Raw genomic sequence first — 18,564 nt, 5'->3', positions numbered from 1 at the left:
CCTTTCCATCTGTATTTTGTTCAAAAAGGTATTGCAATAATAACATAAGAACAATGGAAAATGAGACAGGGCAGAGGAGACTTCTTGCCAGCGCCCAGCAGGTGGCGCTAATATTCTTATTTATGATGACGCTAGACACTGTGATACTGGCAGTTATAAGTCTCGCGAGAGCAAGAAGTCACCACGTTACAGACGGAGGAATCGCGAGAATTGGTCACCATTGGTGACGGTAAACATAACAGCTTAATGGAGGAGACAGACGCAGAAAAACAACCGGTAAAATAACGATTAAAAATAAAATACAAATCTTAATAAATCCGTATATACACAGCATGCCGTGATATTAACACCGTGCAATGAATTGCCTTCTTGTATTGTATTCAGCTGGCCATAATATGATTCAATACCTAACGAAATACAACAAAAATGAAGACTTCTATATGAATTAATTATAAGTTTTAAATTGTAATTTAGCATCATACTGTAACGTAGTTAATGTAATGCAGTCACAATGTGTCTGTGTAACGGACAGTACTTCGCTATTCTTTCCTAACTTACACATACACGACACCCTAATATCTCACGAACAGAAAAATACGTGCATGCGTTATATAAACAACAACACGTTTATACTTAATTTTGATTATTCAGAAAAGTGCTGCTGTCACTGGCACTGTAAAGGATAGAGTGTAGCTTAGTTACTGGTAACCAACAGCATTTTAAGAAGATGTAGAATGAATGTGTTTTGCATTTTGTAAAGTACAGTACGGGTGTTTTATTATAATAATAATGATGGTGATGATGATGATGATAATAATTGGGTACGGTACACTTAACTCACACTTTCAAAAATAGAAAATTCGGCTATAATGTTTGCTCGTTAAGCTTTAATAGGTCATTTTAAGACAAATAAGGTGAGGAAAGTACAGAAATGATGAATTGATTTCTGAAATACAGGTGAAAACATTACTGCGTGTTACCTTTCAGTTCAGGCTAATGCATTTCACGGTCACCGCCCTGACCTCAAAGGTAGTACAGATTGATATTCATGAAAGTCTTCCTGACTTGTTTTATTCATAAAAACATTTCTTTAAATCGGCTCACTCAGTTATGACGACACCTTTCATAGACATTAGATCCAGATTCTTTTCAATAAACTTTTTTTAAACGGTGCACCCAAGAACAATCTATTTCAATACACTGAGCGGCACAGCACCGAGTTCTCGTTTATATATCATGTTTCTGAATTGTTTTATTATTCATCATTTATTGTACATTGTATTTGTTCCTGTTCTTATTTGTATAAAAGTTAATATAAAATGCATACTAGAAAACACGTTTTAAAACAATTGTTTCAATCATGTGGGCGCCTGTAATCTGCTGCTTGAATCCTTTGCCTTGTTTTTCTTGCGTGTTCAGGATACCAAGCTGATTACTAATCAGCCTTACGACGAGAGTCTGGAGGTGAACGATTCAGAGGAGATTGCCAGTATCCACACCCCGACCCCCAGACAGCCAGGTGAGATCAGCTGAGAGAGCGGAGAGAGTCTGTCTGCAGCTACAGCTGCCTTGTTTAAATGCAATGGAGGTTCAAGCTAACTGTTTCAGGAACTGATTCCCAAATCCTCTGTATGTTCTTCATGTAAACCGGTTTGAAGATTGAATCAGGTTGGGAGGTTTTAATGATATTCAGGTGACCACAGGTTCAGAAGCATTGATTCCTCCGAACCCCGTTGAGTTTGGCAGGTAAACTCTGCATTTGTTTTTCAGATTTAAAACAATCCGCTTAGAAATGTACATATCGGGTGATTCCTGCTGAAGTGGATCTACAGGGGTTAATTAAACACTTCTGTCAATGCATTATTTTGCTGGAAAGCCCTTGAAGCAATCTTTAAAATGATACCAATGCGGTTTGTCTAGGTCGTCCCCCACATGGAGAACTACTGTACAGTATGTTGATTCTTGAAAAAGACTTTGAAAAAGTCTTGTAGCCTAAATGTTTGTCATTGAATCTATTTAGTTTCTTTTAGTATTTGTAAATATTGAGTGTTTAATAGTTATGGATGATTCTTGAATAGCCCATTCAGATTCCCTAGCGAGTATTACACATTCTGATCTATTGGATTGTTTCCCTTTGTATATGAGTACCTCTGCACAGAACGCAGTACAGATTTTATAATACGGTGAGTACATCAATATAATTGATAGAAGCGTTTTGCTGTTTTTCTCCTAGCCCCCAGACCGGGCCGTGGGCAGCTCCGAGCCATGTCAAGTAATAACAGCAGCGATGAGTATGAGGAGGAGGCCGGCAAGGTAATACAGTTATTAGTCACCAGCCCAGGGACCGGGCACGAGGCCCTCTACTGAAGCAAGTGCACGTTTCTGTTGAAAGAAAAAAATTAAACGTAAATATTGTAAAATTTAGACTTTGGGAAGGAAATGGTTAAAGGTTGTTATTATTATTATTTATTTCTTAGCAGACGCCCTTATCCAGGGCGACTTACAATTGTTACAAGATATCACATTATACATTACTTCACATTATACAGATACACATTATACAATTACCCATTTATACAGTTGGGTTTTTACTGGAGCAATCTAGGTAAAGTACCTTGCTCAGGGGTACAACAGCAGTGTGTCCCACCGGGGATTGAACCCACGACCTTCCGGTCAAGAGTCCAGAGCCCTAACCACTACTCCACACTGCTTGTTTCATTCAAGCTAGTTTTAGTCCTTTTAAGAAAACAGTGGGTGCAACACATTGCCCACACAGTGAGAAGAACGTCTCTGGAGGTGGGAAAAAAATTCCCAGTTAGATGACCTTTTACTTAATTTTAGTCCATGTGAGGGGAAGACCTAGACAGATAGCATACTGTTAAATCCATCAAAGTATAATGAATGGAGTTACGGGACTGGGCAAGCCCCCTTGGAGCTGGAAGGTTGAAGGAGCCCATTTAGTGACCGAGCGAATGCCCTGAAGTTTTCCAAACTGATCTCCAGGACAAGAAAAAGAGGGTCCTGCCCCCAGGTCAGAGGGGCCTCAGCGAGAACGAGGAGGAGGAGGAGGAGGAGGAGGAAGACGATGATTCTGAAGAATCTGAATCTGACGAGGATGATGATGAGCACGGAGCTGCACTGGAGGGGTGAGCTGGAACCAGCGCCTCTCAGACTCCCTCTTCTTTTTCTTTCTGTTTTGTGCTCAGTCTGTTTGTGTCCCTCGTTCCAGGGCCTACGACCCGAATGATTATAACCATCTCCCAGTGACTGCTGAGATCAAGGAGCTGTTCCAGTACATCAGCCGGTGAGTGAGGAAACCAGAAGGGAAAACACTGCAATCGATGGACCAAAGATAGCGCTCAGTAAGGTCTTTGAACCTGCAAATACTTTTCCACCAGAATGACATCGGCCAGTTGGGTCATCGTTGTCCCTGACCCTTTCACCACACTGGAGGGAATGCAAGAGACAAACTGTAACTTTTTTTTTTTTGTCTGTCGCAACTGGATTTTGTATTTTTTTTTTTTTTAACCTTAAATGTTCCTCATTTGTCCTCAGGTACACCCCACAGACGATTGAACTGGATCACAAACTGAAGCCTTTTATTCCAGACTTCATACCAGCTGTTGGGGACATTGATGCTTTCCTGAAGGTAAAAAGGTGTACTGCCCTACTGACCGGCCACGCTCACAGCAAAGCATGGAAATGTTTCAACTGCTAGGCTAGGGAATACTTGAGGACTCCCATTGCCATTTCTTGTGAGCCTTACTTAAAAATTACCTGGACACAATGTGTGCGTGGTGTGTCTAATAAGTCTAGAAGGTGGACTGGCGCAGACTGCTATGCAACAAGAGTCTTAAAAGTCTTACTTTTGATCCTCTGCGTATTGTAACAGTGCCTGACTGATTAATAGAGTAGAGCAGTATCAGATCTCTGCAGCTGGTTCAGGTGCTGACTGATCCATGTTTGTATGTTCCTCTGCAGGTTCCGCGCCCGGACAGCAAGCCCGATAACCTGGGGTTGCTGGTTCTGGATGAGCCTTGCACCAAACAGTCAGACCCCACAGTCCTCTCGCTGTGGCTGATGGAGAACTCCAAACAGCACAACGTCACGGTAAAGGAACGTTGAAGTATCAACAGCAATATGGTGCTCAATTCAGTGCTTTTCATATTGAGTGAGCATTGACACTAAGTGCTTCTGAATATGGCTTAAAGTGTTTTCACTATCTATTGCGTGCATTGATGAACAGACTGTCGGCTCGATTTCGTAGGTAGTGACTCCTGATCTTGTGTCTTTGCCAGCAAATAAAAGTTAAAAGCTTGGAGAATGCAGAGAAGAACCCAAAGACTATTGAGAATTGGATCGAGAGCATCAGTGAGCTACACCGATCTAAACCCCCCGCCACAGTGCACTATACAAAGTGAGTACTGGGAGTCCACCCTAGTAAATAGACTTTCCCTGTAATTGCTTTGATTAACTCCCTGTAAAGAGAGCTGTAGGTGAGATTTCCTTTTAGCAATACAGTGCAAGAATATTACACTTTCTGTTTCCCTCATTGTGAGTCAAAAGGGTATCACTCACAAATGTAATTGATGCCTTCATCCACCTAGTGACACGCTTGTGAATGTCTGTCAGTTCTGCTCCTTCACCTTTTGTAGCAGATCGTACGTTAACCTGACATCTTCGTTTGTCTCTCCAGGCCGATGCCAGATATCGATACCTTAATGCAGGAATGGCCTCCCGAATTCGAAGAGCTTTTAGGCAAGGTAAGAGCTAAATTATAAATATGTGACGAAAAGAAGGCTAAAGTGCTTTGCAGGGTGTCCCTGCTAGCGTAGTCCACATTATCAATTGTATGTTTTTGTAGTACAGTGAAAATCTTTTGTAATAACTGTGCATGATGGCTTCACCTGGGCACTGGACTGCCCCTGCAATCGTTCATATATAAGTTCAAGTTGAAATCGTAGTTCGCCTGCGTCAGTTGTTTGTTTCTTGAGCGTGTTTAGTGTTTGCTATGAAAATGTCAGCAGCATCTCAGTTGTCTTCAGCGGTGAACCACAGCCTTTGTTCTCAAGAGAAACTGTAATGATAGCTTGTTAGTTTCCGCTGTGCCACTCCATGTGAGCTCTTTGAACATGGCTCAGACCGTGCCTGAACAGATGAAGGACTCCCTTCCAGCCTCCTTCATCTCTCTCTCTCTCTTTCCAGGTTAGCCTGCCCACGGCTGAGATTAACTGTGATCTTGGGGAGTACATTGATATGATCTGCGGTAAGTTAGGGGCTCCTCACTGTAACGTTTTCTGTACTAAAGTGATATAGTTTTGCACTGCGCCCTTTGTACTGTTGCCAATTTATTTTTTAAAGGTGATAAAGGTCACAGGTCAGTTCAGCCTCATACAATTAAAAATAATAACTTCTCCAGCTCAAGAGAAACCCAGGAGCTAAATCCTGTTTTCAAGTCTGCATTGTTTTCCAGTGCACCTAACAGCCAACACTTCGGAGACTATGTAGCTACAGTGAGGAAGTCATCTATTTACATCACAATGATATATTTATTTCTGTAAAATGTCTTTTCATTGCAGCTATCCTGGATATCCCTGTATATAAAAATCGAATTCAGTGTCTCCACATCCTGTTCACGCTGTACTCGGAGTTTAAGAACTCGCAGGTAACTTTTAATTATGGATATAACAGCACGGCTGTCTCTTGGGGGTGGTGGGTGAAGTATATTTTCTTCAGTCTTGATATCCTATGTAGCTGGCTTTACCTACGACAGTAGATAATGGACTGCACTGACAGCTGGGATCCATTATCTGATGCAGAGGATGTTGTTGCTTTACAAACCAAAGCAGTGTTTGTGTATGAAGACACATTTTGAAATGCGATCTTGAGTTGCAAAGATGGATTGGGCTTTACATTAAGACGAAGGCTTCAACAGTAGAAAAATGAGTGCTAGATAACCATCTGAATTAAAATATATTTATGACACAGCTGGACTTCCGGGGGAAATGAGACATGTGTAAATAGGGCAGCTCTGCAAAAGCTGCCTGGTAACTGAAATTAGACATGCTTGTTTTTTGTTCTTTCAGAAATAGACACGTTGTTAAATGATTTCTGTTGCTCTTCGCTTGTAGTGTGATAGACGGGTAGATGACTCTTCTGTTCTGTGTTTTTATTTCTTTTTCTTTTTCTCCAGCACTTCAAGGCACTGGCGGAGGGGAAGAAGACAGGCCGTTCCTCTGCACCTGGGACAGGGGAACCCGAAACACTGACCTTCGACTGAGAACCCCCTCTCTCTGTAAAATCTAGTGTTATATAGCTCCCCATCTCCCTGTCTCATAAAATGAACACTACGTTGTTATATATTGTTTACTAGGCTTTTGATCCCGTACATGGTTTGTACCACTCTGTTTTGTCTATAAGGAAACAGAAATAAGAAACTCTGAATAACAATTTAAGGTCCCCTCGTTTGTTCATTACTTATTTTGTATTATTAACACACACAATATATATTTTTGCCCCGTTTAAAAAAATAAGTGGTGCAGACTTTCTGCTGGAGCAAAAGCATGGTAGATCCAGCCCATTGTGTTACATTTTGTATTCAGATTGTTTTATAAAGTTTTTGTACATTGACTTCTTTATTTTTAACTAATAAATAAATTAATAAAATGGTATGTTACATTTTCTTATTGTGAGAGTTTGTGCAAAATGTCGATAAAGATCTTGAGATGAGTGAAAGAAGAGCGTATTTATGTCCTTCCAATTTTTGTAATAACGAAACCCTCTTTATACTGGTTGGGATTAACCATCTCCTTGCTCTGTTGCTCCTGAAGTCCCAGCCTCCCAGCGACGGTCCTGGCTGAGCAGAGCCTTCACAGGCATCGTCTTGCAGTTGAGGGGTTCCGTAGAAGTTCTCCTCCTGGATGTAAACAAAACGCCCCTCAGTGTAGCATGACGGTGCAGTCATCTCGAGCTGTATCGCAGAAGCCCCTTTGAGCTGCGCCCAGCTAATCCAGACCTTCTGATCAGCTCAGCTCCAGGTGCTCAAATAGTTGCCAAGCAATGCGTATCCTGTCCGCATCCGCCCTGTCACAAGCACACTGGTACAAAACCACACGATATGCCCAGAAATGTACACACAAATTCACACATACGCCCAGCAATGCCACATAGATAAGGTACCCACCTTCCTGGCAGATTAAAATACATCGCTTGTAAGCCTCTTTTGTCATTTTTAAATAGATTCACCAATTGCTTCAAAGCACTGAATAATATTAACTGTAGAGATGGATGGTTCAAAGTATATTTCTTAATGTCTAATCTTGAGAGACACCTTGACCAGATGTTTTACTGCTAAGCTGAAGTGTGTTCAGTTCCATGCTGATTTGTGGACCTTTGCTTTTTCATTGTATAGCTCTTGTCTGCTTTTGCTAGGTATTGTGCACATGCTACAAAGCCCAAAGAGATGACTTGATCTTCATCCACCCCCCAGTAAAGATTTTAAACCCATCTGCTACATTATAGTGATCCACTGTTCTAGAGAATTTGAATTTACCCTGTACATTCCTTCTACATTAAAAAAGATCACTGTGTTTAAATTGTGAGGTATAGAAACAAATTGAATTATTACCCGAAGTGGATTTCCATATCTGATTGAATGTAGCTTTTTTTTCACAGCTCTGTCATCAACAGACAGCGAGTCCTTTGTGAGTTTATCAGGAGTCATTTCTCGACAGTCTACACCTTTTAACACTGTGCGAATTGTGTGTCAGATTATGAACAGTGCTCTTACAGTGTGTATTCAAAAAAGGGACACTATCTGCAGATCAGATACGTGTAAAAAAGAGACAGCAGCTGGGTGGCTTTGCACATTCAATATCAGACACTTTGAGAAACACACTTTGCTGTGATATTCTGCACTGCAGTGCTTCAGGTGAAGAGCCCTCATCAACATGGGCAAAGCGTCTCCTACAGGTTTCAGAGGTATGGATCTTTTTTGCTTTCTAACAATTGTGGTTTTTGGACAGGCTGCTGTTGGTTACGTTAACGTGGATATAATTCATTTTGCGTGTATTTCTTGCATATTGTATTTATCGTTGTAGAAATATTGTATATCAATTTGGGTGATTAGTTTAAGCTTGGTCTTAATGGTTTCAAGCAACTCTGCTGTAAATACTGTATGTGGACATGCAGTGTATAAAATATATTGAATTTCTAAGCTGACATTTATTACATCTCTGATATACTTCCTGTAGAAGCTGCATGAAAAGGGTTTGAATGTGTGAGCGTGCGTTCTCCTCAGGGCTGCTGGTGGCTGGCCTGCTGGTTGCTGTGGTGATTCGCGTGTCCTTGTCCAGTGGAAGTGGGAGGAGATCAGGACTCCTGGTATCAGAGAGGATGGGGGAGGAGGAAGAGGAGCAGCCACAGAAGACACGCTGGTTCCTGCCCACCAAGAAAAGGTGCAGGAGCTCTAGCTGATGCAGCATCACCACGTCAGTCAGGCAGACCACAGCATGTAGTGTAGAGATGTATTTACAATACAGGGATTACATTTTAAAACGTTGTAATATATAATGGATTCAGAAGGTTTCTACTCATCCACATCCAGCTGGTGAAGGAAAGCCTGTAGTGTGGCTTAGTGGTTAGAGCAGAGGGACTGGGAGGCTGTGTGGCTTAGTGGTTAGAGAAGAGGGACTGGGAGGCTGTGTGGCTTAGTGGTTAGAGTGGAGGGACTGGGAGGCTGTGTGGCTTAGTGGTTGGAGCTGAGGGAATGCAGGAATAGCAGTTTGATCCATTCCTAGTTTTACTATGAGTTTAATAAAACCTGGAATGGGTGAAACGGCTATGCAATATGAGTCTGTTTCCATTCCTGGATTGGGAGGCAGTGTGGCCTACTGGTTAGAGCTGAGGGTCTGGATGACAAGGCTGGCTAGCTGGCTTTGTAGTTAGCTTTGTAAACTTTCTAAAAATGTTGTATTTCAGATGCCGCTGTTCCTTCTACACTCTGGGAGACAGCTGGGCCCCTCAGACCCGGATCCACTCGTTCAGAACGATCAAGACCCACGTCTCGTTCCGCTGCACCCGGGCGGTGGAGAAGATCTGTATCAGCAAGTGCTACAGCAACGCCATGAACTTCCTGCGCAACCAGCCCTGCCTCGCCAGCTTCCTGTGCAGGAGATTGGGCAACGTCAGCAAGCCAACACAGGTGCCCCTTTCATTCATGTGTTGACACATGCAAACAGGGATATGCGCACTACATGTGAAACCTTGCACTGAGCCACAGCCCTGTTCTTCAGAAAAGTAATGCAATTCCATTGCTGACTACTTCAAGCTCTAAAGCAGTGGGTCGGGCGCAGTCCTCAGGGGCACAGGGTCTTCTGTCTTTCCTTCTAACAGGTACAATGAGACAATGAACTACTTCAGGGTCTGGATGGAAGATTCATTGGTTCAATTTAGCACTTCATTCCGTTACCTCCAGTGAATGATCCGATGGCACAGCGTGGCACACCGGTCTTTATTCCCATGATGTTTGACTTCTTTCCTGGTTTAATTTCAGGTTGGCCTGGTGATCAGGAGTCATCAGTGTTTCCCTCCGCGAGCGATCTGGCACACAGACTACAAGCTGCTCTGTGAGAACGGGACCTACATCGGCGTATAGCAGAGACATGAGGTTCATCTTCACAGCGCTGTCGGTGCGATTGTCTCGCATGTTCTCTGAATTGTATTTTGATGAAACATTTCTGCAGCACTCCACACTCCTCAGCTTGCCCCTGCTCCTTATTGGCATGTCTGCAGGGCAAGGGCTTGCATTCTGCATTCAGATCGGTGCCTGGAGAGTCTGGAAACCTGTTTGTGCCCCAGATATATCCCCCCAAATGCAATAAGCCAAGTAAATGCATTCACAGTCTGCTTCGCCACCCTTTCATTTCAAGCACTCGATGATACCACAGTCTTTGAATCTACTACACGATTTGTGATTTTGTTTATTGTAACTAGAAGTTGAACTCATCATTTATTGGTGTTATTTTGTGAAAACAATAAAATATGAATGTTAAACGTGTAAACACCTCTACTTGGCTTGCAGCTTGATAGTGAAATAATGATTGATTGGGCATAGTCTCTGCTTCCTATTCTAGAAAGGTCACGAGGCACCGTGATCTTAAAGCACTGTGACCTGTAATTAGGAAGCACAAACAAAGGCCAAACAGCTAGTGTTCTCCAAGCAACTCTGAAACCAGGTAAAGACATTTATAACAGCTAGGGTTCTCCAAGCAACTCTGAAACCAGGTAAAGACATTTATAACAGCTAGTGTTCTCCAAGCAACTCTGAAACCAGGTAAAGACATTTATAACAGCTAGTGTTCTCCAAGCAACTCTGAAACCAGGTAAAGACATTTATAACAGCTAGTGTTCTCCAAGCAACTCTGAAACCAGGTAAAGACATTTATAACAGCTAGGGTTCTCCAAGCAACTCTGAAACCAGGTAAAGACATTTATAACAGCTAGGGTTCTCTAAGCAAGTCCGAAACCAGGTAAAGACATTTATAGAGACAAAACTGGAGACAAAGCAGCTCTCAGATTGATTGCTCACACTATGGCATTTGAAGTTCTCCTATTGCTGGTTCACACACATCGACCCCAATGCTTGTAAAGGTAGTATGTTCACACATCACAGGGCTATGGCATCAGGACATGTATTTTTCTTCTTTCTTTTTTATTATCTATGTGCCCTGTCTGGCACACATCCTTCCCTTGAGGTTTGTGATTCCCCTGAAGGAGGTGATGTGCTTTCTTCGTTAGGCTGAAGTGTGATCTATCTGGGGGCTGGCTGGGGCAGGGAAGGAGGAAGAGTTTGCAAAACAGTTAGTGGAAATGGACCACCATTGTGGAGTGAGACCACACATAGAGCTGACCTCACAGTGGAAAGTACTCTCTGTGGGGGTGTCTGCCTTGCATCACTTGTGCACAAAAATGGTAATTATGAACTTTATCACCTGACCACGTCAAGATCTTTATCTCAATGAGAGGAAGCATACTATCTAAACATCTTTTTAAAAATGGGTGCAATCTCAGCTCAAAAGTAAATGGAAGCAATTTCCTCTGCACCAGTAATTGCAACTGCAGTTTGAAATGAAATGACTCCATGAAAGCAGAAAGAAACTTATATGTAATTTACTACGGTAAAAGAAAAAAAAAACTGACAAAAAATGTTTTGAAATATGCAGTGTGGAGTAATGGTTAGGGCTCTGGACTCTTGACCGGAGGGTCGTGGGTTCAATCCCAGGTGGAGGACACTGCAGTACCCTTGAGCAAGGTACTTTACCTAGATTGCTCCAGTAAAAACCCAACTGTATAAATGGGTAATTGTATGTAAAAAAATAATGCAATTGTATGTAAAGATAATGTGATATCTTGTAACAATTGTAAGTCGCCCTGGGTAAGGGCGTCTGCTAATAAATAAATAATAATAATAACAACAATATTGTTCATATTGAGTTACAAACGAGAATCCAGCCTGGTTTTTAAAAGCTAACGAAAAGGGCATGCTTGGTAAGGCCTCCTTCCTGCTCGTCAGCTGCTGCTGTGGCTGTAAAGGTTAAAAGGGGTAGGAAGTGATTATACCTTAAAGGACAGTTAGCACTGTGTCTGTGCAGTATACATTTACACAGAGCTAGTGAAGAGGAGAGAAACAGTACAAAGTGTGGCTGCAGAGTTAGCCTCGTGCCTCAGATCGTTCCAGCTCAGCCCAGCACCCTGATGCTGCCAGCCTGCCGGGGATGGGTTCTTCTGCCATTGGGCTGGCTGTGAACTGGGTGGACTGGAAGCACTGGTTTCTGCTGTTCAGCAACAGAGACTTGAACCCGGGCTCCCAATTCCTGTCTCTGCTGTTCCTGCCCCTGCTTCTCTCTCTGTTACAAACAGGTGAGTGATAAAAACCAAACTGCACAAGACAGAACAGTTTTGATCATATTCAGTTTGAAAGAGTCAATGATTTTAAATGTATATTTGGAATTCTGTACACCGCCCTCTGCAACCATGTAATAATGTGAGGCCAGAAATAAAGATGTATTCAGATAGTTACTACATTGTAACTACATTGCAAAGCAACAGAAAATAACAAGACAGAAGAGTTTGGATTACATTTCAAAAGGTTCATTCCAGCCTTTAATTACACAACTCACATTATTTGACTCTTTTTTTCCCCCTAGTTTTGTAAAACTAAACACAATTGGCGTTAATTAAAGACTGGATAAACGCTTTGAAAATGTCACTGTGGCTAGCGATGCAGGCTCTATGTGGAGTAATAAACGTTGCAAAGAGATACAGAAAATGAATCTGTAGGTGTTTGTAAGTGTTTTATTTATGTGAAAGAGGAAGACCCAGCTAGAAAACGTGGCGACCTAATTGTCAAGTCGATCTGGTTTCTCTTTTGAATCAGATATTTGTAAATAGTTAGTATTATTACTAACAGGCTCAATTTTTTAATATATTTTTTGCTGTAGGTTTCTCGTGACTTTTGCTAATGTATGCTATAAAAATAAATGCCTCTATGATCCTTTTTTTAAATTGTAGTTTTTTAAAGGAATACTGTTAAAGGGACTATACTGCTGAAAGTTTAGCATCACCTAGCATTTAACATCATGTAATCAACAAAATGATATCGCAAAAGTCAACCAGAAGTCATCAGAGTAGAGCAGTATTTCATGTCTGATGTTGAAATGCCACAGTTTTTCGTTAAGTATATGGAAAAATACAAAGCGGTGTGTAATTCAATATGTTAACGTAACATTATTCAGCAGGTTTCATTCGACTTTATGAAGCCAAATCAGTTAATTCTAGAGGGTGATGCAACACCGTTGGCTATAGCTGTAGATCACTTGCACAGAAATGTGCAAATTCTATGCAAATAATGGCACAGCATATGCAATGACAAAATCGGCAAAGAAGTCTTTTATTTTTAGCACTACTGGTGGATGCATGTGATAACTGTTGAAATAATTTCTAGTTATCTGTAAAGGTATGATGATGTATTAATATATCTGGTTACTCATTTCATTGTACCAGCACACATTTAGACTGCTTTGTTCTTCACCATTGTGGAACATTTCAAGGAAATGACTGTAACATAACAGTAAAGAATGTTGTCGCCTTGGATAAAGGTGTCTGCCAAAGAAGTACTGCTACGGTAGTGAAGAATCCTATAACAGAGATCCATTTAGTAAAGCAAGAAATATTACAAACTTAGCAACTTTTGGAACAATGTGTTTGGTAAACCTTCATTTGCATAGAACTGAAAGTAACCTAGGAAATATGTTTGAGAACTCCTTGAAATGAAACCCCATGATAGCTCAGGTAAGTTAAGGACAGTTTCATGATTTCTTCTGATATGTTGCCTATGACCTCAGCCTGGTTAAACACGACTGAAAGGCTGGAGAGGATTGTGAACTCGCTCCATGATCGACCCAGTGCCACAAAAGATGCTCAAGTATAACACAAAGCGACTTTGCTTCACCTCCTCTCACAGCCATGCTGTTCCTCTGGACTGATTGTGGTATCTTCGGTTAAGAGTTGGTCTGGGCAGGGTACGCTTGTAGGCATTTTGCCCGCTGCTAGTTGCAAGAACAAAGCACAGGATGTGAATTAGTTTCATATAACCCAGATGCCACTGCCCGTAGATGTGCCACAATGATAAAATGTATCACATCTGTACCAGAGCGCTGTACTGGGATTATAATGACGTCCCAAGGGCTGGTCCGCTGTCCTGTATACAGTGCTCTTTCTCTGCATACATGCACTGTAGACACGTTTTATGAATCGCAACATATGAAGACCAAGCTTCTACTATATATCTAACAAGAGCACCGTTTTTACCAATGAGAGGAAGCTGTTCTGTATCAGCTCAGCTCATCTGCTTCCTAGCAGCTGACTCATCTCAAAAGTTTGTCAAGTCGGGTCTTGAAGTATCTTGATGATTCTGAATCAGCAACACGACCAGGTGTCCCATTCCATCTCCTCCCTCGTGAGGGTGCCTAGTTTAACTGCCGTGCGGTGTTACGTGTAATGGCCTTTGAATTAAAATGACATCAAAGTATTTTACTGTCAGGACTACCATCTGTGTCTTACTTATTTTCACTTACAATGCAAATCTCACAGTTTTTCACTAAAGCAGAGATGCAAAGCGCAGCTCATTTCCTATCAGGGGTTTCTGTGAGCATCACAAACTGAGTGCTCTGTAGACTAAAACCACAGCTTCTCTTTGCAAGATATACTTTGAATGTTAGACAAGAAAAGGAAATGCTACCTGCTTTATTAGTGCTGTTCTACCACGCGATCGCTGCCCTTTATAAACATGACTTGAAGGTGTTGGAACATGCTTTATCTTACTGCTTTAGGCTGGTTTCAGTGTCTCACACCTGCCAGAGCAGACACTCATTTACAGCAGGATAAAAAAAAAACAACACTAGACATTATGACAAACATGATCTTCGTCAATGGGCGAGATTCTCAAAGCCATTTACTGTAAACCGTCATTGTTATTGTCTGAAGGAGGAAAAAAACACCATTTACGCTTCTAAAGCAAATGAAAAACAACTCCAGACTATACTCACACGCCCCGATTGAAATGCATCGTTTATTTCTGGTTTGATAATCTAATCAAGTGCATAAAGACATTCTGGAGTGAAAAAGCTGTTTTCTTTCTATGCAGACTATGACCTGATGACAGTTTATCACAATATAACGCTGTTACCTCTTGTTGAGGGTTCTGATAAGTGCTTAAATCCAATCTATAAACGTGATTAGTATTGCTTTTAACAGTAACTTCTTTAAAACATTTTACCAGTGTTGTTGTTGGTACCGTAAGGGGTGTAAACCCCAAACCTTTGAATGTAACTTTGATATTTCCTTGCAGGACATTTGAAAATGAAGTCTAATCTCTTTGCGCCGCTAATGTTTTTCAGCCTCAGCTGATCCTTCACAGGAGGATCAGTTTTATACAGCATTAAACCAGGATGCCGTGCTGACTGTGAACTTCACCAGCAACTCCCAGTGTGATGTTTTCTGGAGAAAGACCATTAAAGCAGTCAACTCAACTGTAAAGCTGGTCTATAATCACCTGCAGAATACGTCAAAGGGTGATTTTCTGGGACCGTACCGCGCAAGAGCACACTACTACTCTCACAACAACACCTTGGTGTTAAAAGACGTGACTGAAGAGGATGAGGGGTTATATAAAGTGACCCAGGTGTGCGGTGCAGATAGCGTAATTTTAACAAGGATGATCCGGCTATCTCTAATGTGTAAGTCCATTATGCTTAGTTTTGGTTATTTTGCACCTAAGGGAGAATAATTGGGATCCTTTAAGATCTGCTGTGAGTTTTGGGATCAGTCAGCAACTGAATTAGGAACTGAAGGAGCACTGATGGACTGACTAGCCTCCTCTCGCATGTAAATATTCTGCTGCACTTTTCTTAAGAATGGGATCAATCAGTATTTAAAATGTAGCAACATTTAGAAGTGTACAACAGGCTTAGTTTCACCAGATTCTACAAACCCACCCCTCCTCCCATTCCCATGTTCACACTCTCATCTATACAGACACACCTCTATATAAATCTGTGTGATTTCCTCCTCTTAATTAGCTAAAGGATATGATCTTCCTCTGCTGTGATCCAGCTCTTCATTATAACCTGTCTTGCTCTACTTGCCCCTCCAGCCCCCCTCTCAGAGCCCCTCATTACAGTCTCCGTACAGAACACCTCGCATTCCGTGCTGCTGACCCTGCACTGTGAGGTCACAGAGGGAACGCAGCCCTCCTATTGGTGGCTGAAGGATGGCAAGCCCCTCCCCCAGGACGACAGGCACTTTGTGTCGGAGCAGAACTCGTCTCTGGAGGTGAGGAACGTGACGGAGCGAGACTGCGTCACCTACACCTGCGTGAGCCAGAACAGTCTGGGAAGCAGGGAGGCACAGCGGGACATCACAGGTGAGAGGCTCCTGTCACACCCTAAGCCCTATCCGCATGGACCTCTACATGCTATTCAAAAGATCCTAAGTCTCATCAGGCATCCTCAAGCAGAGCCCTGCTTTATGTATAAAGGATATGAAAACAGACCCCTCTGCAAACTAAACTTTCTTTTGCTCCCCAGCTAACGACAGCCCTGCCTGTACCTCCCCTGGGTCTGCAGGCTCACTCACTCCGGCTCAGATTCTGTCAATAGCAGCTGCAGTGCTGTGTGCAGCAGGGCTGTGCATCGTTGTTTATTGCACCAAGAGGCATTATCAGGGTAAGACTCAGGGGCAGCTGAGCGGCAATAAACACCTGCTTTATTATTCAGGTATCTGATATGATACTTTTGTTTGTTTGAAACAAAAAATACATAATTTGATTTTTCTTTTCTTTTCTTTTTGCAAGGTAGAAATCCGGACATGGTTCAGAGGTAAGCCTGCATTAGCATTTATTTTAAAATAAATAAATATATATATATATATATATGGGGAGGGGGGGTGCATAAGTGCTAAGCACAATATTTTGTACCTGTGGATAACTAACTGTTCATTTGACTTGGATTTTAAAGAGCGCAGTCATTTTGATCATTGAATAAATGATGAACACATTTACACAGGATACTCTTGTCATGCTCAGATTTAGATTTAGATTAGATTTAGAACACCCTGATAGTTTATCACTGACTCTGCACATTAACTGTCCTAAACTCTACAGACCGCTGGAGAAATCCAGGGAACAGCATGGAGCAAAGCAGCCTGGGTAAGAACAGACTCTCACTGGCATCTTTATATCAGTCAGCATCAGTCCTGTTCCTTTCCTCTAGCATCGGGACATGATTCTCAGCTGCACATTGATTTAGGGATATGTTATAAACCAGCAACAATACAGCTATAACTGTGTTATAAGAGGTGTTATAGATCATAATGTGCATGTAATAGTGATATTAGCACGCTATTTTAAATGTTTGTTGTATTTCAAACTTACAATGAAATAATACTCAGTTGTGATTTTTTCCTCTCTTCTAAAAGACAGGGGAAGCAGAAGAGAATCTCCATACGATATGCCAGGTGCGCTTTGTAGAGTCTGTCTGTCTGCCTGTCTGTCTGTCTGGTCCTGCTGTTTACACATCTATCTGCCCATGTGCATGTCAGCTGTCTAATGTCTAAATCTCATCTCTCTATTACAGAGGAAGAGTTGCTTAATGAAGAAAACATGCAGGTAATTTTCAGACTCAATTGAAGAGCAACTCAGTACAAGTATCAAATATCAAACTGGTTCGTGGAATTGCAGTTGATGGCTGTTTTGCAGTTGATAGTTGAATTGCAATTGATGGGTGTTTTGCAGTTCATGGCTGTTTTGCAGATGTAAACGAGTGGGGTTGGAGGCAGTTTTATTTCCCCTGTGAGAAAGTGGCTTGTTAATTGATGCTTGTTAACAGGGGTTAAATAATGTGTTTTTTCCCTGTACTGTGCAGCTTTAAGTTATCTTTACTAATGTGTTCCTCTTCTTGCTGTTCAGATTCTCCTTGTATATTATATTGTCTGTGAGTCTGTTAAGAACCTGTGATGTGTGTAATCTTCAGGGTGCTGCCTCCGCTGGGGACAGTGTGAAGGTCCAGTACGTCTACATGGATTTCCTTCCCAATAGAGGGAGCAGCCACAGGCAGACTGAGGAAGAGGACAACAATGGATACTCCACCATCAACTACCGCGATATCCAGGAGGGCCCTGACACCAGAGAACTAAACACTGACCTTGAAGAACAAGGGGAGTCAGAACCCTGGCACTGAACTGCAGACGTTCTCACCACTCCAGAGCTGTGCTGCGTTGCAAGACGACTCACATTCCGCTGCAGCATGGCCAAAAATGTTTAAATCATTTTTTTTTTGTATATTGTTTTTGTACATATTTTGTATCGAATAAAAAATAAATCCCGTCTTGTAAATCTGCTTCAGTCTTACTTGCAATACTGTGCAGTCAAGTACAGTGTTTTATATTCTGTAGAAAAAAGGACCACCTATTAATAAAGACCCTTCTTATGAATCCCCAGACTCGTGTTTAATTGTCTGTAAGATCTTCATTGCCTGGTTTATTTTGTTGTGAGTTTCATTTATTCTATTGGTATTTTTTTCTAAGCGTTTGGCACCACAGAGCAGCCTGATACAGTAATCCCCCAATAAAGAACACTTGCACACTATTGCTATTCAAGCATGCAAATCTCTGGTCTACAGCAATCTCCAGTCTACAGCACCCACTGTTTGCTTTGCTAATGTCTGAGAAACACTGCTGAGCAGAGCTGAAACAGAACTCTGTGAGCAGGTACTGTTCACACTGGCCAGTTCCAGAACCACATCTGTACTCAACTCATACAGCTGTGAACCCTCTCAGCCAATCCGAGTGGAGGACTTTTTCAAATATTTTTATTTTTTAGACCAGGGGGTTCTAAGACCACTTGCATGTTTAATGCACATCATTTTGTTTTATAAGAGACATGTCTTCTCATACTTCTCATGACCCAGTTTCTCTTTGTTATTTATGATTCTCCTTTTCCTAGGTTTT

General features: G+C 41.8%; 2 protein-coding genes across 3 annotated transcripts; both read left to right on the top strand.

Annotated features, from left to right (window-relative positions):
• Positions 1 to 147: 147 nt before the first annotated feature.
• On the top strand, positions 148 to 6,681 carry LOC117397150 (intraflagellar transport protein 46 homolog). The gene is made up of 12 exons (XM_033995724.3): positions 148 to 276; positions 1,420 to 1,519; positions 2,234 to 2,313; positions 3,004 to 3,146; positions 3,230 to 3,304; positions 3,556 to 3,649; positions 3,982 to 4,110; positions 4,299 to 4,417; positions 4,697 to 4,763; positions 5,206 to 5,266; positions 5,580 to 5,665; positions 6,194 to 6,681. Exons 1-12 carry the CDS (start codon positions 247 to 249, stop codon positions 6,278 to 6,280), a joined length of 1,071 nt encoding a protein of 356 aa, XP_033851615.3. The 5' UTR covers positions 148 to 246; the 3' UTR covers positions 6,281 to 6,681.
• Positions 6,682 to 11,638: 4,957 nt separating this feature from the next.
• Positions 11,639 to 18,018, top strand: LOC117397160 (hepatic and glial cell adhesion molecule). 2 transcript variants are annotated; one of them, XM_059010388.1, is made up of 9 exons: positions 11,639 to 11,919; positions 14,958 to 15,296; positions 15,713 to 15,982; positions 16,146 to 16,283; positions 16,416 to 16,436; positions 16,721 to 16,765; positions 17,035 to 17,073; positions 17,193 to 17,224; positions 17,589 to 18,018. In XM_059010388.1, exons 1-9 carry the CDS (start codon positions 11,775 to 11,777, stop codon positions 17,793 to 17,795), a joined length of 1,236 nt encoding a protein of 411 aa, XP_058866371.1. In that variant the 5' UTR covers positions 11,639 to 11,774; the 3' UTR covers positions 17,796 to 18,018. The 2 variants fall into 2 exon arrangements, with proteins under 2 accessions (XP_058866371.1, XP_058866373.1); XM_059010390.1 differs by having other exon boundaries at positions 16,412 to 16,436; positions 17,589 to 17,723.
• The last annotated feature ends 546 nt before the right edge of the window (positions 18,019 to 18,564 follow it).

Source organism: Acipenser ruthenus, chromosome 40, assembly GCF_902713425.1.
Source record: "Acipenser ruthenus chromosome 40, fAciRut3.2 maternal haplotype, whole genome shotgun sequence".
NCBI lineage: Eukaryota > Metazoa > Chordata > Actinopteri > Acipenseriformes > Acipenseridae > Acipenser > Acipenser ruthenus.
The sequence above is the reverse complement of the archived record's forward strand: the minus strand, read 5'-3'. Positions and strand labels throughout refer to the sequence as shown.